This window comes from Primulina huaijiensis, chromosome 6 (assembly GCF_012295235.1).
Source record: "Primulina huaijiensis isolate GDHJ02 chromosome 6, ASM1229523v2, whole genome shotgun sequence".
NCBI lineage: Eukaryota > Viridiplantae > Streptophyta > Magnoliopsida > Lamiales > Gesneriaceae > Primulina > Primulina huaijiensis.
The window spans coordinates 13509381-13531518 of record NC_133311.1 but is presented as its reverse complement, the minus strand read 5'-3'; the positions used below and the strand labels follow the sequence as shown (position 1 = coordinate 13531518).

Sequence of the window (22138 nt, the reverse complement as noted above, 5' to 3'; positions counted from 1 at the left end):
TGTTATTTCTGATATGTTTCGAAGCTTATGGTTGTAGGAGATGTAAGGGATGAAAGTGAATGATATAGGAGGTGTTAAGGGGTCATAATATGCATTTAGTTAGGAGTTACAAAGAATGGATTTTGAAATACATTATGATTCCCTTTTGCTGCCGATCCCTTGCTCTTATTCTTGCTGTTATTCACGTTTTCAGTAGTCAATTTCTGATATTTTTCAAAGGTGAGAGTGTGGTTTTGTTAGACAATGAAGGTGAGTGTTATAAAGGGTGTTAAATGGGTATTGAAGTGCATTAAGGTGGAGGTTACAAGTCAAGAAGTGGAATGGTTTTGAAATGATTCTCCTTCCCCTTATTGCCGTTGCTTTGTTCTTCATTTCCTACTGCATGTACACGATTTATTTGTCTAATAGGTTGAGTAGAAATGAGGTGTTTTATTGCATTTAAATTTGCTACCCATTGGAGAATTTAAAATGAGAAATGAATACCCCATGAATTGTAATTAGAAATGGTTTGAATGGAGAGTTATCAACCTTTGAATTATTTTAAATGTTGGACCCAAACTTATTATTATTACTAATTTGCATGGTATTTTATTGCTTAAATCTTGTATTTTAATTGCTTAAAGTTTAGCACCATCATTATATATTTTAGTGAATTTACACATTAAATTTAGGATAGATTATTGCATGGCATGCTTGACTTAAAATTTATGTATTTAAATGTTATGTTTAATTTCTTAAATATATTAAGCTTAAATTAATTCCTCCTCAATTGTTTACACATATTAATTTTAGCTTTAATTAAATATTGAACCTAATAGAATTTATTTACTAACTTGACTCCAATTAATTTAATAAATCCTAAAACATTCTTTTTCTATAAATTAAATTATTCCTTGACTTAAGTTAAATTTAGGAATATTTTTCTTATTATTAATCTTATTTCTAATTTCCAAACTCCGGTCCGACCTCGCGTATTTATCCTGAAAAGATAAACTAAACATCTACTTTTAAAATAAATAATCATGACTTAAAATTTATTAAAATAAACCAAACACTTCATATATTTATAAAAATTCATTTTTAATTTAAATAGTAGCAATTATGCATGGCTTATACGTAATCTGATTTTCGGGTCGTTACAAACGGTCTCACGAATCTTTATCTGTGAGACGGGTCAACTCTATCGTTATCCGTGAGACCGTTTCACACAAAATTTTGCGTATCGATATTTAAATTCCGATTGTACTCATAAATAATTATTTTATTGAAAGCCCGATGATGTTAGATCTCAATTCCATTGAAAATATTGTGCTACAAGGTTAAAATAGAAAATTCAAACCCAAAAATACAAAAACATCAAATGATAATATATATATATATATATATTACACAAATTTAATTAGTATCCGAGGATAGAATCCTCGGGCTATTTTTTCCCATCCTTAATTTTACATTTTATTAATTTATTTCTCCGGACAAAAATAATTATTGCATTCAACAACTTATCAGAGTATTGTTTTCTTGCACAGAAGGCGCAACAAAAGTGTTTTTTAATTAAAAATTTGACGTTCAAAATGTCTTTGGACGTCGTATGAAATATAACATTCATATGGTGTTTAGATTTACTTTTGTGTTCAAAACACTGGACTCCGAATTATTTTGGATTTTAAGCGGAGATAATCCTTCTTGTATATCCCTACTAACGGATTTCTCTCATTTGATGGTCTGATCAAGTCCAGATCCGAGAATGCACTCTTCGTATAGATCGCATTAGAGATCTAAACGATTTTTCATTGAGAATGGATATCCGGAATTTCAGAAAATCGGGCAGGGTGCGGCGGTGCGATGGACGAAAATTTTCTTGTGAAAAACTTGAAGTTGTCAAAATTGCTTCGAGGGAGGATAGGAGAAAAATTTTGTCCATTTGTGAAAATTTTGTCCATTTCATATAAACCTTTATTTTGTCTTATTTCATATAAAATCTTTCACATATAGTAGTAATCACTACTAACATTATTATTTAATTAGTATATTCTAAATTTACTAAATAAATAATTGTAAACTCATTATAACATCGATCGACGATCAGACATTGTTAATGTGCTGATGGTACAAATCTTGTTCATATAATGAAAATTGAAAATTCTGAATATCAAAATTTCCACTGATTCATTTTTGACAACTGTTAGTTTTGTGAATTCCATCAAAACAGACAGTTTCACTGTAAGGTCCAAAATTAAGACGACGTAACCCAACGGCATGCAAATCTAAGAAATATAAAAAAAATAAGTAATTAATTGATTTAATTGCTTAATTGATTATGTGACATGCATGATTAGATGTTAAACAGGATTTAATTGTCATGATGCATAAAATATTATTTTTAAAGGATTATTCAAGTTGCGATTGAAGAACGGAGACCGAGGGCTGAAAAACGTAAAATATTTTTATGGCCGAAGAGGGCGGGGGGTGATCGCCGGTGCCATGAGGTTGCACGGACAATGAGTGGCTTCTGGAATGCTTCTAGGCGGAGGGAACATGAATGAACCGATCTTACACCGGAAGGAGGGGGATTCCGAAATTGTTCAATGTAATGGACTGCACAGTTGAAGAGGGCTTAAAAGATTTGATATGTACTACTCATATCAATAAGATGCATCTTTTTTTCGGTAGCTCATCACATAAAAACTCCAAAGTTAAGCGTGCTTGACTTGGGGCAATTCTGAGATGGGTGACCTCCTGATAAGTTTCCTAGGGTGTGTGTGAGTGAGGACATAATCACGCTGGAAAGACTCGTATTGGTACAGTGAGGACAGTCGTCGAATCCGGGGTGTTACATTCACTCTCCTCATTTAATTAGCTGTTAAGCTAACTTCAATATTTTCCATCATATGCAAACAATTTATAAACTCATTTATAAGTAATCTGTTTGATCTCTATCAAATTACAGTCGTCAAATTCAACACTTAGAATTTGACTATCTCGACGAGAACACAAAATCGGATGCTTGTGTAACCCTCGATGGTTTACTGATACAGCTAGCCTTGAGTTCACGACTTCATATTGATTCAAAACAACATTTTTCGAACTTACTCTAGTTAGCCTCATTCTTTTCATCAACCCCTTGATCAAAAAAGTCAAAACTCAAGTCTGATTATACCCATCGGATCATGATAAGAACGTCTAATAGCATCGTCTCATGATCCACTGGATATCACTGATAGTATCTGCAAGAATTTTTAACTCATATATCTCGATCGAATCTGCAATCATTGTTATCTCGAGAGTTGTAAATGAATTCGATAACGGTGTGATATATCTTTGAGTAATAACAATGACATGATATGTGCAACTGAGAAAATATTTTTTCAAAATGCATATATCTTACTCTGGCCAAAGATTCATTGCACTATTAACTCATCATATCACATATGATATCTTCACCAATAGGCATATAGTGAATCCCCAACTATGATGCATTGGATCCTACACATTTCAAAACTAAACCCAACCTCGTCACCTGAGGACCCATAATGAAGTCAGTAAACGGATCAAAGTAAATGTTAGTAAGTAGTAAGTAGAGCCTCTATGTTGTCTCTGGTCAAAGGACTAATAGTGTACAACCATAACTACGGACTTTTTCCACTCGATAAGTGATAATCACTTGAAAAATCCGATAGAGGAATGTTTAGTGCATCATCAAATGATCACTAATCTGTATGAATGAGAATCTCTATGTCCTTACCAATGAAACATGGTGTTTACATAATAGATGCTAGTCTCAAGCTCAAGCGACCTTTATCCTTATTTAGGCGGTTGATTCGGCTAGGAACTTTTTTAGAATATACGGTACACTTCTTAATGTATGATTTTACATCACGAGACAGACCTCATGGTACCGATTGTATATTCAAGGGCTTTATATATGCAGTTTGCATGTGTATACGAATAAAATAAATGTTACAATTACATAAAATCGTAAAATATTTTTAAAATAATATTGTTTTTACATAATAGTTAATAAAGTCCAAGTCACAAGTCGGTTCGCTGGATACTTACTCTAACACAACTTTCAATAATTGTACATCCAATATCTTAAATCTTACAACAACTCAATCATCACGTACAATCTTTGTCATTATCATTTTCATTTCGTCTTTATTTCTGTTTCAAAAATAATAACAAGACAAAAGGACAAATACGAATCCTCGTACCTAAACTTACTATCACTATTATCATTATTATTAATATTATTTTTATTACGGTGGATTCGAGTCCATCCCCATCCTCATCGTCACTTTTACAAGGAAACAAACCCAAATTAACACACAACAAATCTAGACGATTAAATCCACGCATTCTTGTTTTCTCCGCCCATTTTCCCCGTCTATATTTCCCTTTATTCAATTGTTGTTTCTCCATTTGCTCTGCCTGTTTCCGCTGATATTCGAGCACCCATTCTGTTGTTTATTTCTTATGCAAAATGGCTTGTTCTGCAGCAGGCAAGATCGTTCAACCTCCGTCAATCAATTCTGCTAGATCTGCCCAGAAGTCGCATTCTAGCCGTAAAATCATAAGCCCGTCATCTTTTCTTGGATTGACATCTCACCCCGACAAGCTGTTTTCTGTTAGCCAGACCATTTCGTCTCCCAGGAGCCGATCAGCGACCGTAGTGGCAGTATCCTCTGACGTTGTGAAGGAGAAGAAGCTTAAGAACGCCCCTTTTTCGGCTCCCAATCTGGTATCTTGTTCACGTCTTCATTATTTCCTAAGTTTGTTTTTTTGAGCAGGGTGTTTGCTCGTCATCGGTTTCTAGCCGATTTTGATTGATATATCTTGGCTGCTCTTGATAGTGTCTGGGATAGAAAAATTTTATATTTGTTTTTTTTCCTAGAATTGTCTTCTGTTTCCACCTTCTTTACGCAGGTAATTTTAGCTAATAATGATTTAATCGCGGCTTGTGTACTATTATTATTTTAATAGAAAAGGTTAGCGACGCTTTGAAAATTTTTAATATAAATCACTATTTATCTCCTCTCATGCAGTTGATTACAAAAGAAGAGGGGTTGGAATTGTATGAGGACATGATTCTTGGAAGATCCTTTGAGGTTATGTGTGCTCAGATGTATTACCGGATTTGTTCATTTATATAATGGCCAAGAAGCTGTATCTACTGGATTCATCAAACTCTTGACAAAAGCAGATTGTGTGGTAAGTACTTACCGCAACCATGTGCATGCATTAAGCAAAGGGGTCTCAGCTCGGGCAGTGATGAGCGAGCTATTTGGCAAGACTACTGGTTGCTGCAGAGGCCAGGGTGGGTCAATGCACATGTTCTCCAAGGAGCACAATGTACTTGGTGGCTTTGCTTTTATTGGTGAAGGCATTCCCGTAGCAACGGGAGCTGCATTCACAAGCAAGTACAAGAGGGAGGTTTTGAAGGAAGATTGCAATGATGTGACATTGGCATTTTTTGGAGACGGCACTTGCAACAATGGCCAGTTTTTTGAATGTTTGAACATGGCCGCATTGTGGAAGCTTCCCATTGTGTTTGTTGTTGAGAACAATTTGTGGGCAATAGGTATGTCTCATTTGAGGTCCACCTCTGATCCTAAAGTTTGGAAGAAAGGACCTGCATTTGGAATGCCTGGGGTCCATGTTGATGGCATGAATGTGTTGAAGGTGAGGGAGATTGCAAAGGCTATTGGCAGGGCTAGGAGAGGCGAGGGTCCAACGTTGGTTTAATGTGAAACTTACAGGTTCAGAGGACACTCTTTGGCTGATCCCGATGAGCTCCGTGACCCAGGTTACCATTTTGATTTACTTTTATTCTTCTCATCCTTATTCGTGTTAGTTTTCTTCTTGAATACATGATAAACTCACCTCAATTTCCCAACCATTTTCTGACAAATTTTTGTGGTGGACAGTGAACTTCTATTTTTGGTTTGAACCGAAAGGTTTTATAATGACTTGATTAACTATCCAATTGAATGACATGACACTATATGATCCAAATTCTTGAACAAGATGAAATTCACATCCAAAAGAAGTTTTATGATGGCTAGTTGAATGAATCGTATATAATTTATCCGGACAAAACTGCTTGAAGAACATTTCTGGGATGCTCGTGATGAATATGAAACACATTATGTTTTCTTGAAGACAATAGTCTGGCAGGTCCTAGATTCAATTTATACAATGGATCCATGTAAAATGACTATACATTAACATATGTTGCTGTTCTAAGATCCCATCTTTTTTAAACCAAGATTGTGTTTATCATATCTGAAAAGCCAAGTATTTGGTTCGAACCATGTCCGGCTTCTAGTGAATTTCAGGGACAAGTAATACCATTGTCGGTCCATGATACTTGTATAATCAGGCATTTGTATTACATATACATTTTTCCATTTTAATTGGATTCGGCAGTTACGGAATATTACTTGTTTATGTTGTGCAGCTGAGAAGGCTCACTATGCCACAAGAGATCCTTATGGAAAACAATTTGGCAAGTGAAGCCGAGCTAAAGGCCATAGAGAAGAAGATTGATGAGGTGGTTGAAGATGCTGTTGAATTTGGTGATAAAAGCCCAGTTCCAGCTCGCAGTCAGCTGCTAGAAAATGTATTTGCAGATCCTCGAGGCTTTGGTATCGGGCCCGATGGAAGATACAGATGTGAGGATCCAAAATTTACTGAAGGCACTGCTCAGGTCTAATCCCGAATTGAGAAGAAAAGAATGCATCTATCGTAGTGTCTCTTTCTGTTCGTTATTCTTGAATTTGAAGGTCTTGTATGTATTGATATTTTGTTTTATTATATCAATTTTGTTCACCGGATAGCATGTTTGAATGAAGCAATCTTAATACGTCTTGCTTTCGTTTTTTCTCTCCTGCCAGTTCCTGAGTTAAACATAATCTCGCAAATTTAACGTCAGGACTGTTAGTTTTTAGGATTAGTGTGTTTTTTCTGGAAAGTAGGACTCCTTGTGTATTTAAATTTTATACACGGGGGATCCTACTTCCAAAAAAGAAGAAAAAAAGAAATGAAAAAAAAAAAACACGCACTAATCCTAAAATATTTAAAACCCAATTTTTTTCCAGGGTGGATTTGTCAGTTTTGACTCGTTCGTTGATTCATAAATGCATTCATGAGCTTTACATATAATAAAGTTGTAAAAATATTGATATTAAGAAATCAGAACCTAAAACTTAAAATGATAACCAAAGCATAAAACTGTTGGATCTCAGGTTTTTTCGTGCCCAAAAACAGCGGAAGTTTTAAAATTTTTAGATCTTGACATTCAATATATTTTTGAGCACTTGTATGATTTTAATAAATAAACATACATATGATGTTTAAAACTTTTACTTAGTGAATTTTCACTTGGCTCCAACTATGTCGGTATAAGCGAACGTAGCTCTTATTGTAAATCCTACATACATATGATGTTTAAAACTTTTACTTAGTGAATTTTCACTGGACTACTTGTTCCTCTTCTAACTTACACTAGAAAGTATAGAAAGATTTTTCGTTGCGATTCATCAAACAAGAGAAGGCTCCAAACCCTTTAACAAACAAAGGTGGAGGCCGAAAATCATGAGAGGAGAGGAGGATTTTCGAAATTCTTTGGAGGCTAGGGTTTTCAAAAATTATGAGTGAAATTTTTTTTTAACCCCAAACGTAACACACATATATATAAGCTTAAGGTCCATTAATTAAATCAAATACTTAATGGACTTAATCAATTAAATACTCTAGTCCAACTAGTCTAATTAATTAATTAATCTTTTAAAGTCCAATTAAGAACCTTAATAATTTGTATATTGGTCTTGTACTCCTACAAGCCCATAATACATACATCCATTACATTTAATTTAAATCCATTATAAATTCAACATTTGAATTTAATATTTAAATTATAAATTCAACTCCTTGAATTTATCACCTTCAAAATTTAGTATTTAATAAACTCAACTTTTGAGTTTAATAATTAAATTCTCAAATTTTATAAATTCAACTCCTTGAATTTATCATCTCCAAATTTTATAAATTCAACTTCTTGAATTTACTATCTCATAAATTCAACTCATTTAATTTATTTTCTCAAAATTTATTTATCATAAATTCAACTCCTTGAATTTACTATATCATAATATAAATTCAATTTCTTGAATTTATTCTTTCAACGGGAACAAAATGATCAAGTGCTTGTGTGACCCTCAATGATTCAGGGATACAGCTAGTCGTGGGTTCACAAGTCTTTGTGATTCAGGACATAATCTTTTATCCGGGCTTACCCTAATTTGCCACATTCTATGTCTCAACAATTGATCATGAGAATGTCAGAAATCATATTTCTAATTAAACCCATAGAATCATGGTAAGAGCATCTAGTATCATCGCCCCATGATTCCCTAGGTATCACTGATACTGCCTGCAAGAATCAGTCGATTATGATTAACATACAGTACGGTCATTCATTTCATATATCCGATCGAATCTGCAACAATTGGTTCATCGAGGGTCGCATAATAATTCGATAACTATGTGACACATATTTGAGAATAAATAGTGGCATCGCATGCACAATTGGGGAACTCCTTCTCTAACGTAAATCTCATACTCTGGCCAGAGATTTCATGCACTATTATTTCATCAGATCATATAGGATATCCACACCCGTATGTGAGCGGTGAATTCCCGACTACAATGCACTGGCTCCTAGATGTGTCGCAATTGTACCCAATCTCGCCACCTGATGACCCTCATAGGGTCGGTAAACGAGTCAAAGCACAACCCTAGCATATAGAGACTCAGTGTTGTCCCGGGTCGTAAGGACTAATGGTGTAAAAAAATAACCATGGACTTATCTTCTCGATGAATGATAACTACTTGGAAAGTCCGAATGAGGGTTGTTCGATATAATCATCATAATACCTATCTGCATGTTTGGACATCTCTATATCCTTATCAAGAAACGTGATACACAACATCACAGATGCTAGTCTCGAGCTCAAGCGACCTTTATCCATGTTTTAGGAGATNGCTGAATCGACTAGGAACGAATTTAGATTATACAGTGTTTACAAACAAGTTTCAACATTGAATTACGATTCATTTGTATTAAAGTATAATCAAGGTCTTTATATATTTTGTTCGCATGGGTATACAGATAAAGAAATAACAAACCATGAAATATAAATTATATTAAAATAAAGATTGTTTATTACAACTGAGTCAATAAATTCTTTAGCCAACAGTTGACTTACATGACATCTACTCTAACAAAAACTACATTTAAAAAATAAAAATGCGTTTTGGTTTCATTTTATTTTCCCCTTCCAAAAAACAAATGCAAAGCCATATTCAGCAAAAACAATTTATTCAGAGATGCAATTAATACATATGGTGGACAATCCAATTCTTACCCGGATATAAGATGCAATTTTTAATTTACTGTAGCATGTTGTTCGAGATCAACACTTTGGTTTGCTATTAAACTTCCACAATAATCATATAATCTCAAACCGCTGAAGTTCTTAAGAAGTCACAGTATCGCTCAACTCTCGGCCCGTCGTCTCAAATGGAAAAAGGCAAACGCATATACCTGAAACAATAACAACGCTCTCAAATAGAAAGATGGCTATAGTTTGATGACATCCATGAATGAGAGCAACTGCGACAAGAGGGCATATCATCCCACCAATTCTCCCCACCGAGCTTGCCACTCCAACCCCAGTAGTCCTAACAGATGTTGGATATAACTGCAGAATCGAGAAATATGCAAGGATTAGTTGCATGTTTTCCTGTCATCCTATTTGTTCTATTTTTTCTCTAGCATATTGCTCGTTGATGTGAAGATGAAGATTTCTGAGTTGCGATCAAATTTTTATCAAAGAAGAACCAAAAAAAAGTTGACAATAGGGAGATATTGACAGACTGGATATAGGGAAATACTTCCTCATTGTAGCAATAAGCAAACGACTTTGACTTACCTCTGGAGCGTATATATAAACAATTGTGAAGGTTGCCGTAATGCAAATGCGAGCCCCAAAGAGGAGACCGGTTGTTAAGCTTTGAGGCTGATGAATCATCAAAGGGAACAAAAAAATGAAGCAGAGGAAGAACATAGCGGACATAGAGCGCTTACGACCAAGTTTGTCTACTGTTGCAGCCGATAGAAGAAGTCCAGGAAATTCTAGAAGTAATATGTACACATGATAATTAGCCTTCTTCCAAAAGAAAAAATAATTCATCGCATACAAGAGGAGAACCATTGTTTTACCTGCAAAACTGGTAATGAAAACATCTTTATAACTAACATCTTGGTGACTATTAGATTGCAACATGGTCTGTGTGCAGTTGTCATTATTGCTGTTTAACTCTGTTGTCAGCAGAACCAGCCCGTAATAAGTGAATGCATTCCCAAAAAAAACCATCCATAATAGTAAAGTTGATCTAACCAATTCAGGTGAAAGAAGCATCCATAGCAATGAGATGACACTCTTTCGAGAACCCATATATTTATGATTGGCACTGTCATTTTCTCTCGGTGATATCAGCTTTGTATCTTCTAATTCGTCCAACTTTTCATCTAGTTCAATGTGTTTGTCAGAAACAAGAACACCCGAAGGGAGTTTTCTCCCATTTACTCTTGCCATTTTCTCCAAAATAGCAAGTGCATCGGTTTTCCTTCCTTTCATGCATAAATATCTGGGAGATTCCGGGGTAATGCAATAGAATAAAAGAAGTATCATGGAAGGAAGGGCAGACAGTGCAAGCAGCCATCTCCAACCCAATCTTGGCATGATAAACTGCCAAAAAGATCTTCATGAATATGGAGAGCGGAGAGCATGTTAAAATCGGTATTGCATGAAAGAAAAAACAAATCAGCCAGGTATATAATAAAGAATGGAATCAAGACTTAAAACTTTGGTTTTTCTTTTTACCCAAAGAAGGGAATTAAAGTAAAAGATTTTTACCTATGAATAAGTTAGTTCATGTAGTAATCACACAAGGGTAAATTATATCAACTATTGAGTTCAAGACCAAATAAGAAACCCCAGAGAATCGAATAATATTAACTCCACCTGCTTAAATTATTCTACCTTACATTTTTATCGTTTTTCAGTTTTTGTACCAAGAGACCATTGGTCATCGATTATCTATTTTTCAATAAACATGATGTGAGGCCAAGTTACATTTGAAACCTAAAACTATACTTTTCTTGTACTCATTGCGTTTAAGTTTACTTGTGTCTTAGATTTACCAGACTAAAATGTACTTAATCAAACGCAGTTCATGTACAGACCTACTTAGATATCCCCTGGTTCTACTAATTATTCAAAGTATTATACAGATTAAATTTTCAACCACATCAGCATTTATAAACTATTTATTTCAAAATACTTGAATGCTGAAACATAGCATATTACAAGTATAGTTATAAATTATATTCAACAAAATTCAGTTACCCATGGAAATTCCACCAAATATTGAAGAAAAAAGAATTAGATACGGCATACCCAAGCAATCGAAGCTTCAAGAATTGTTCCAATAGTCCAAAAAGCTGAGAACACTACCATCCACGCACCTCTCTCCGGAGCAGGAATAAATTCTAAAAACCAAGATGAAAGAACGGGACCACCTCCTAAGCCAATGCCGACTAAACCACGGACAATGACCAGAAAAGTAAGATTTGGGGAAAATGCACTTACAAAACCAGCAGCAGAAGTAATAGTAGCAGTGATAAGGAATCCATTCCTAAAAACCCAAAGAAGCAAATTACTTGAAATCAGAATGAATTGATTCCAAATATATTTGGAGAGGCAGATTATAAATTCCGATATGCAAGATGAGAAGAAGTGATCTATATGTAAGTCATTGATATAAGCAGGCCAAACATTCAGATGTAGGATCCACAAGCCTGCAAGCAAAGATACTTTTTTGGGACTTCAACTTGACTTCTTGTGCTCTACGATTTGTTCCAAAATGGAAAACTATTTTGTGATATTAGGGTACAAATCCTGAATATCCCGATCATGTTTTTGGGATCCCAACATACTGTTATTTTCTTTTCCATTTTTTAAGGCGGGAAAACATGTACCAAGCAGTCCTGATAATTATTTAGCTTGGTATTTCTGATGCACTTGACACAGGGTTAGAGGAATAACACTGAATGCGAGAAGTAACCAACAAGGACAAATATCAGGTATGTCTGATCTTCTACGGATCTTGTTTGACATGAATACACTACAAGCTGAAAGCATGTTCCCTTGACTAAAGTTGATTTCAGAAACCTACATTTAGAAATGTCAAATGGCAACAACCAAATTGCTTCATGCCAAATATTAAAGTTCACCTTATATTTCATTGAAATTTTTTTTAAAAAAGTGATTAAAAAAGAATACTAACAAGTTACACCAAGAATAGGGAGGAAATTATAGTAACTGTTTGGGCGATTACAACCACTAAATTTGGCAGATGACTACCACCTTACGCAAATAGATTTGACTACAAAGAATTCCCAAAATTATAAATGTGAGGTTACCTAGAAGTTGTGCACCCCAGTAAGGCACGTTAGGACCTTTGAAGGAATAGAAGAAATCTCAACTTTATGAGAACATCAAATACTAGGTTGCACTTGAGGCACAACTGGATAAAGATAAAAGAGACCTCCATTTTATTCATTATCAATTGGTTGATGACCAATATCAGCCTCCAAACAATAGCTTAACTTATCTGTATTGAGACCACATATTTTGATAGGATCGCATGTTTACCGTTTTGGTAGATGAAGCCAATCATTCAATTGTTTTTTAATTATTATTTGTTAATAAATTTCGTTTCCGACTAAAATAAGTTGCAACAATTGATGTAGGCTAATTGAAAGCGCAATGAGCCCAGTGTAAAAAGAACAAATAATAAAGGATTGAATCATCAACATAAAGTATACTTTCAATAAATACAATAAAAAAAATCAGCAAAAGAAATCAGGGATATTACTTGCTATGAACAAAAAAAAACGAAAAAATTCACAGCAAGTCATATCAACAATATCAAGTTACGGGAGGCGATTGTCTAATTGTCTTTATACAGTAATATATAGTTCTGCCCTTGAGTGAAACCAGGAACTTTAGCTAGTAAAATTAACAAGGGAGGCGATAAATTTTTTTAAAAAAATAATTCAGTATCAATTAAATATAAATGTAATATTTGGCATGTACACACAAAATAATAACTATTTTATATTTTCATATATTTTCTAACAAAAAGATGATTAAACAAACATAATTTCAATTTATTATAAAAAAAATTTTAAAAATAAACAAACTATGATTTTAAAATGAATTACCTAAAAATAGGAGCAGCAATGTAAAAATACCAAAATTTTCAATGTGTCATCCATAACAAGTTTTAGGAAAATCAAGTTACCAAAAAAAGACAAAAAACATATTTATTTCTTGTAATCCAATTATACGAAATTAGAATACAAATGGAAGATATAAAATCACTATTTATTAACTTATTTATCATGGTTAACAGTTTAAAATTCTACTTGGCTTTTTCATAACATCAAATTCATTACTAATTGAGCCAATACTGAAAATTTAAATGACGATCTTTTCAATTTACATCACTAATTAAATATTTTTTTATAAGATTAATCTCAATAATAGGAAAAGTGCAATATTGAAAAAAACGAGAATATAAGCACTTAAAGCTGGATGATAGGAATTCAAAAAGGACATCATGGTAAAGAGAATAGATTTGAAAATCAGGAAATAGGAGGAAAATTGTGATAAGAAAATTGTGATAAAATAGTTTATGATTTATATCTTTTTTTACAATTTTATAATTTTTATCAGTATAATTTATTAAAAAAAAAAATTTTTTATAAAATAATTAGGGTTGAGGATCCACGGAATCACCTTAATCCACTCTTTTTTTTTTGGGTGTCGCACTTATTTGTGTTTTCTATTTATTATTAATTTTTTGAGCTAATTGATGATGATACACCACTGCTTTTTGTCTTTGTTGAATATGCTCCTTTATAATCAAACCATCTTATATAATAGTGATCATATTTTAGTCACCATACTTGTAGTGCTTGTATTAGAGATCTTTCCAGCATACTTGTAGTGCTTGTATACTGGAAAGATCTCTAATAAAAATGAAGTTTCCACATGGTTGTTGAACGTGAGACATTCTTTCATTCATTCAAAGATAACCAAATATAAGACTTTTTACCTCCTGCCGTACATATCCGAAACAATTCCAGACGAATAGGCTCCAACTAACATGCCAGCAAAAACAATGCTAGTTATCAAGCTCTCTTCCCGAGCAGAAAGACCCCAAGCAGATTGAACAGCTGGTCCGACAAAAGATAGAAGCATCATTTCCATGGCTTCAGAAACAAATCCTATCCCAGCATAGATAAGAACAAGGACTTGGAACTTTCCAAAACCCAAAGCAATAAGTGCTTCATCAACGGTAAAGATTTTGCTGTCATCTCCCATCTATGTAAAAAAGCTAAAATATTTAAACGTACTAAATTTTTTTTAGCCAAAGCATCCATCTATTCATTGATCAATCAACATTGCATCTTCTTGTGCATAATTCTTACACTGGGTTTCAAGTACTAATTCAATTTCAATCAGCAAATAACAACGTTGACATGAATTTGAAAAAACAAATGAAGACAGCATCATTCCAAGGCAGTGACCAGAATGCGTTCACAAACTGTAGACAACATGATTTATCAAGTGGGTCAAGCCACTCAAAGTTTTGATAAAAGAATTGATATTTCAAAGATTACTACCGTACTTCTAAACTATACACAGATTTGTCACCATTTGACAACAGGAGTTTGCATGTAAATAAATCGGCGGTACTGATACCAAAATGAAACATTGCAAACACAAGATCTACCAGCATATCACGTCCAAAACGTGATAACCCAAATTTCTAATTAAACAATCATAATCAAATTAGCATTGATAAGAGTCAACGGCATAAAAATGAAAATAAAAAAATCCCAAAACGCAGCCGCCAGCCAAATCGTTGACCAAATCACTACAAAATGGGAGTGGATTTACTTCACTTTAAGGACACAAATCGATGGTAAGAGCAATCCCATAATCAATCAATATTTTTTTTTAAAAAAAGAAAGAGTGAACTGAATTCAACTGCGATTATCATCATCCAGTGGGCACTATCGATCAGAGACAGCTAAATCAAAACCCTTTGAAAAGGAATTCACCAAAGACAGATTCTTTGTGCAGTGAAAGCAGCTCACCTAATGGAGAACAGTTGACGGACGATCAACGATTGGCGGATTTGTTCGTCCACCGTTTCTTTTTTGATTCTAAAGAACAAGTCTACACTTTTCAGTGTTACTTTTATCTTTGGATATGTGGGAGGGCACCTATATCACTATTAATAATATACATATTCTTCTAACGCTTCGTTTGGTTTGGCAGATAAAGAAAGGATTGTCTCATAATAATTATTTGTCATTTGTTGTTCTCACTGATTGATCAGCCCAATTTTATCTTTGGGCCTGTGATAAAGTCATAATTTGGGAGAAGAAGAGATCCCTACCCACCCAACTGATAAGCATCCAGTAGTAAACAATATTAAAGATGAGAGAAAATATCTTCACACAAATACCANTATATTAAAATAAAGATTGTTTATTACAACTGAGTCAATAAATTCTTTAGCCAACAGTTGACTTACATGACATCTACTCTAACAAAAACTACATTTAAAAAATAAAAATGCGTTTTGGTTTCATTTTATTTTCCCCTTCCAAAAAACAAATGCAAAGCCATATTCAGCAAAAACAATTTATTCAGAGATGCAATTAATACATATGGTGGACAATCCAATTCTTACCCGGATATAAGATGCAATTTTTAATTTACTGTAGCATGTTGTTCGAGATCAACACTTTGGTTTGCTATTAAACTTCCACAATAATCATATAATCTCAAACCGCTGAAGTTCTTAAGAAGTCACAGTATCGCTCAACTCTCGGCCCGTCGTCTCAAATGGAAAAAGGCAAACGCATATACCTGAAACAATAACAACGCTCTCAAATAGAAAGATGGCTATAGTTTGATGACATCCATGAATGAGAGCAACTGCGACAAGAGGGCATATCATCCCACCAATTCTCCCCACCGAGCTTGCCACTCCAACCCCAGTAGTCCTAACAGATGTTGGATATAACTGCAGAATCGAGAAATATGCAAGGATTAGTTGCATGTTTTCCTGTCATCCTATTTGTTCTATTTTTTCTCTAGCATATTGCTCGTTGATGTGAAGATGAAGATTTCTGAGTTGCGATCAAATTTTTATCAAAGAAGAACCAAAAAAAAGTTGACAATAGGGAGATATTGACAGACTGGATATAGGGAAATACTTCCTCATTGTAGCAATAAGCAAACGACTTTGACTTACCTCTGGAGCGTATATATAAACAATTGTGAAGGTTGCCGTAATGCAAATGCGAGCCCCAAAGAGGAGACCGGTTGTTAAGCTTTGAGGCTGATGAATCATCAAAGGGAACAAAAAAATGAAGCAGAGGAAGAACATAGCGGACATAGAGCGCTTACGACCAAGTTTGTCTACTGTTGCAGCCGATAGAAGAAGTCCAGGAAATTCTAGAAGTAATATGTACACATGATAATTAGCCTTCTTCCAAAAGAAAAAATAATTCATCGCATACAAGAGGAGAACCATTGTTTTACCTGCAAAACTGGTAATGAAAACATCTTTATAACTAACATCTTGGTGACTATTAGATTGCAACATGGTCTGTGTGCAGTTGTCATTATTGCTGTTTAACTCTGTTGTCAGCAGAACCAGCCCGTAATAAGTGAATGCATTCCCAAAAAAAACCATCCATAATAGTAAAGTTGATCTAACCAATTCAGGTGAAAGAAGCATCCATAGCAATGAGATGACACTCTTTCGAGAACCCATATATTTATGATTGGCACTGTCATTTTCTCTCGGTGATATCAGCTTTGTATCTTCTAATTCGTCCAACTTTTCATCTAGTTCAATGTGTTTGTCAGAAACAAGAACACCCGAAGGGAGTTTTCTCCCATTTACTCTTGCCATTTTCTCCAAAATAGCAAGTGCATCGGTTTTCCTTCCTTTCATGCATAAATATCTGGGAGATTCCGGGGTAATGCAATAGAATAAAAGAAGTATCATGGAAGGAAGGGCAGACAGTGCAAGCAGCCATCTCCAACCCAATCTTGGCATGATAAACTGCCAAAAAGATCTTCATGAATATGGAGAGCGGAGAGCATGTTAAAATCGGTATTGCATGAAAGAAAAAACAAATCAGCCAGGTATATAATAAAGAATGGAATCAAGACTTAAAACTTTGGTTTTTCTTTTTACCCAAAGAAGGGAATTAAAGTAAAAGATTTTTACCTATGAATAAGTTAGTTCATGTAGTAATCACACAAGGGTAAATTATATCAACTATTGAGTTCAAGACCAAATAAGAAACCCCAGAGAATCGAATAATATTAACTCCACCTGCTTAAATTATTCTACCTTACATTTTTATCGTTTTTCAGTTTTTGTACCAAGAGACCATTGGTCATCGATTATCTATTTTTCAATAAACATGATGTGAGGCCAAGTTACATTTGAAACCTAAAACTATACTTTTCTTGTACTCATTGCGTTTAAGTTTACTTGTGTCTTAGATTTACCAGACTAAAATGTACTTAATCAAACGCAGTTCATGTACAGACCTACTTAGATATCCCCTGGTTCTACTAATTATTCAAAGTATTATACAGATTAAATTTTCAACCACATCAGCATTTATAAACTATTTATTTCAAAATACTTGAATGCTGAAACATAGCATATTACAAGTATAGTTATAAATTATATTCAACAAAATTCAGTTACCCATGGAAATTCCACCAAATATTGAAGAAAAAAGAATTAGATACGGCATACCCAAGCAATCGAAGCTTCAAGAATTGTTCCAATAGTCCAAAAAGCTGAGAACACTACCATCCACGCACCTCTCTCCGGAGCAGGAATAAATTCTAAAAACCAAGATGAAAGAACGGGACCACCTCCTAAGCCAATGCCGACTAAACCACGGACAATGACCAGAAAAGTAAGATTTGGGGAAAATGCACTTACAAAACCAGCAGCAGAAGTAATAGTAGCAGTGATAAGGAATCCATTCCTAAAAACCCAAAGAAGCAAATTACTTGAAATCAGAATGAATTGATTCCAAATATATTTGGAGAGGCAGATTATAAATTCCGATATGCAAGATGAGAAGAAGTGATCTATATGTAAGTCATTGATATAAGCAGGCCAAACATTCAGATGTAGGATCCACAAGCCTGCAAGCAAAGATACTTTTTTGGGACTTCAACTTGACTTCTTGTGCTCTACGATTTGTTCCAAAATGGAAAACTATTTTGTGATATTAGGGTACAAATCCTGAATATCCCGATCATGTTTTTGGGATCCCAACATACTGTTATTTTCTTTTCCATTTTTTAAGGCGGGAAAACATGTACCAAGCAGTCCTGATAATTATTTAGCTTGGTATTTCTGATGCACTTGACACAGGGTTAGAGGAATAACACTGAATGCGAGAAGTAACCAACAAGGACAAATATCAGGTATGTCTGATCTTCTACGGATCTTGTTTGACATGAATACACTACAAGCTGAAAGCATGTTCCCTTGACTAAAGTTGATTTCAGAAACCTACATTTAGAAATGTCAAATGGCAACAACCAAATTGCTTCATGCCAAATATTAAAGTTCACCTTATATTTCATTGAAATTTTTTTTAAAAAAGTGATTAAAAAAGAATACTAACAAGTTACACCAAGAATAGGGAGGAAATTATAGTAACTGTTTGGGCGATTACAACCACTAAATTTGGCAGATGACTACCACCTTACGCAAATAGATTTGACTACAAAGAATTCCCAAAATTATAAATGTGAGGTTACCTAGAAGTTGTGCACCCCAGTAAGGCACGTTAGGACCTTTGAAGGAATAGAAGAAATCTCAACTTTATGAGAACATCAAATACTAGGTTGCACTTGAGGCACAACTGGATAAAGATAAAAGAGACCTCCATTTTATTCATTATCAATTGGTTGATGACCAATATCAGCCTCCAAACAATAGCTTAACTTATCTGTATTGAGACCACATATTTTGATAGGATCGCATGTTTACCGTTTTGGTAGATGAAGCCAATCATTCAATTGTTTTTTAATTATTATTTGTTAATAAATTTCGTTTCCGACTAAAATAAGTTGCAACAATTGATGTAGGCTAATTGAAAGCGCAATGAGCCCAGTGTAAAAAGAACAAATAATAAAGGATTGAATCATCAACATAAAGTATACTTTCAATAAATACAATAAAAAAAATCAGCAAAAGAAATCAGGGATATTACTTGCTATGAACAAAAAAAAACGAAAAAATTCACAGCAAGTCATATCAACAATATCAAGTTACGGGAGGCGATTGTCTAATTGTCTTTATACAGTAATATATAGTTCTGCCCTTGAGTGAAACCAGGAACTTTAGCTAGTAAAATTAACAAGGGAGGCGATAAATTTTTTTAAAAAAATAATTCAGTATCAATTAAATATAAATGTAATATTTGGCATGTACACACAAAATAATAACTATTTTATATTTTCATATATTTTCTAACAAAAAGATGATTAAACAAACATAATTTCAATTTATTATAAAAAAAATTTTAAAAATAAACAAACTATGATTTTAAAATGAATTACCTAAAAATAGGAGCAGCAATGTAAAAATACCAAAATTTTCAATGTGTCATCCATAACAAGTTTTAGGAAAATCAAGTTACCAAAAAAAGACAAAAAACATATTTATTTCTTGTAATCCAATTATACGAAATTAGAATACAAATGGAAGATATAAAATCACTATTTATTAACTTATTTATCATGGTTAACAGTTTAAAATTCTACTTGGCTTTTTCATAACATCAAATTCATTACTAATTGAGCCAATACTGAAAATTTAAATGACGATCTTTTCAATTTACATCACTAATTAAATATTTTTTTATAAGATTAATCTCAATAATAGGAAAAGTGCAATATTGAAAAAAACGAGAATATAAGCACTTAAAGCTGGATGATAGGAATTCAAAAATGACATCATGGTAAAGAGAATAGATTTGAAAATCAGGAAATAGGAGGAAAATTGTGATAAGAAAATTGTGATAAAATAGTTTATGATTTATATCTTTTTTTACAATTTTATAATTTTTATCAGTATAATTTATTAAAAAAAAAAATTTTTTATAAAATAATTAGGGTTGAGGATCCACGGAATCACCTTAATCCACTCTTTTTTTTTTGGGTGTCGCACTTATTTGTGTTTTCTATTTATTATTAATTTTTTGAGCTAATTGATGATGATACACCACTGCTTTTTGTCTTTGTTGAATATGCTCCTTTATAATCAAACCATCTTATATAATAGTGATCATATTTTAGTCACCATACTTGTAGTGCTTGTATTAGAGATCTTTCCAGCATACTTGTAGTGCTTGTATACTGGAAAGATCTCTAATAAAAATGAAGTTTCCACATGGTTGTTGAACGTGAGACATTCTTTCATTCATTCAAAGATAACCAAATATAAGACTTTTTACCTCCTGCCGTACATATCCGAAACAATTCCAGACGAATAGGCTCCAACTAACATGCCAGCAAAAACAATGCTAGTTATCAAGCTCTCTTCCCGAGCAGAAAGACCCCAAGCAGATTGAACAGCTGGTCCGACAAAAGATAGAAGCATCATTTCCATGGCTTCAGAAACAAATCCTATCCCAGCATAGATAAGAACAAGGACTTGGAACTTTCCAAAACCCAAAGCAATAAGTGCTTCATCAACGGTAAAGATTTTGCTGTCATCTCCCATCTATGTAAAAAAGCTAAAATATTTAAACGTACTAAATTTTTTTTAGCCAAAGCATCCATCTATTCATTGATCAATCAACATTGCATCTTCTTGTGCATAATTCTTACACTGGGTTTCAAGTACTAATTCAATTTCAATCAGCAAATAACAACGTTGACATGAATTTGAAAAAACAAATGAAGACAGCATCATTCCAAGGCAGTGACCAGAATGCGTTCACAAACTGTAGACAACATGATTTATCAAGTGGGTCAAGCCACTCAAAGTTTTGATAAAAGAATTGATATTTCAAAGATTACTACCGTACTTCTAAACTATACACAGATTTGTCACCATTTGACAACAGGAGTTTGCATGTAAATAAATCGGCGGTACTGATACCAAAATGAAACATTGCAAACACAAGATCTACCAGCATATCACGTCCAAAACGTGATAACCCAAATTTCTAATTAAACAATCATAATCAAATTAGCATTGATAAGAGTCAACGGCATAAAAATGAAAATAAAAAAATCCCAAAACGCAGCCGCCAGCCAAATCGTTGACCAAATCACTACAAAATGGGAGTGGATTTACTTCACTTTAAGGACACAAATCGATGGTAAGAGCAATCCCATAATCAATCAATATTTTTTTTTAAAAAAAGAAAGAGTGAACTGAATTCAACTGCGATTATCATCATCCAGTGGGCACTATCGATCAGAGACAGCTAAATCAAAACCCTTTGAAAAGGAATTCACCAAAGACAGATTCTTTGTGCAGTGAAAGCAGCTCACCTAATGGAGAACAGTTGACGGACGATCAACGATTGGCGGATTTGTTCGTCCACCGTTTCTTTTTTGATTCTAAAGAACAAGTCTACACTTTTCAGTGTTACTTTTATCTTTGGATATGTGGGAGGGCACCTATATCACTATTAATAATATACATATTCTTCTAACGCTTCGTTTGGTTTGGCAGATAAAGAAAGGATTGTCTCATAATAATTATTTGTCATTTGTTGTTCTCACTGATTGATCAGCCCAATTTTATCTTTGGGCCTGTGATAAAGTCATAATTTGGGAGAAGAAGAGATCCCTACCCACCCAACTGATAAGCATCCAGTAGAAAACAATATTAAAGATGAGAGAAAATATCTTCACAC

General features: G+C 33.8%; 2 protein-coding genes and 1 pseudogene across 6 annotated transcripts; 1 reads left to right on the top strand and 2 right to left on the bottom strand.

Moving 5' to 3' along the window:
• Nucleotides 1-4275: 4275 nt before the first annotated feature.
• Nucleotides 4276-6876, top strand: LOC140979762 (pyruvate dehydrogenase E1 component subunit alpha-3, chloroplastic-like; annotated as a pseudogene).
• A 2537-nt stretch (nucleotides 6877-9413) lies between these two features.
• LOC140979526 (organic cation/carnitine transporter 7-like) lies at nucleotides 9414-15427 on the bottom strand. 3 transcript variants are annotated; one of them, XM_073444953.1, is made up of 6 exons: nucleotides 15311-15427; nucleotides 14251-14532; nucleotides 11526-11763; nucleotides 10286-10814; nucleotides 9996-10198; nucleotides 9414-9764 (listed from the first exon to the last, which is right to left on the bottom strand). In XM_073444953.1, exons 2-6 carry the CDS (start codon nucleotides 14517-14519, stop codon nucleotides 9540-9542), a joined length of 1464 nt encoding a protein of 487 aa, XP_073301054.1. In that variant the 5' UTR covers nucleotides 14520-14532; nucleotides 15311-15427; the 3' UTR covers nucleotides 9414-9539. The 3 variants fall into 3 exon arrangements, with proteins under 3 accessions (XP_073301054.1, XP_073301056.1, XP_073301055.1); XM_073444955.1 differs by having other exon boundaries at nucleotides 14251-14519; nucleotides 15299-15412; XM_073444954.1 differs by having other exon boundaries at nucleotides 15318-15411.
• A 458-nt stretch (nucleotides 15428-15885) lies between these two features.
• Nucleotides 15886-21899, bottom strand: LOC140979525 (organic cation/carnitine transporter 7-like). 3 transcript variants are annotated; one of them, XM_073444950.1, is made up of 6 exons: nucleotides 21783-21899; nucleotides 20723-21004; nucleotides 17998-18235; nucleotides 16758-17286; nucleotides 16468-16670; nucleotides 15886-16236 (listed from the first exon to the last, which is right to left on the bottom strand). In XM_073444950.1, exons 2-6 carry the CDS (start codon nucleotides 20989-20991, stop codon nucleotides 16012-16014), a joined length of 1464 nt encoding a protein of 487 aa, XP_073301051.1. In that variant the 5' UTR covers nucleotides 20992-21004; nucleotides 21783-21899; the 3' UTR covers nucleotides 15886-16011. The 3 variants fall into 3 exon arrangements, with proteins under 3 accessions (XP_073301051.1, XP_073301053.1, XP_073301052.1); XM_073444952.1 differs by having other exon boundaries at nucleotides 20723-20991; nucleotides 21771-21884; XM_073444951.1 differs by having other exon boundaries at nucleotides 21790-21883.
• Nucleotides 21900-22138: the final 239 nt, after the last annotated feature.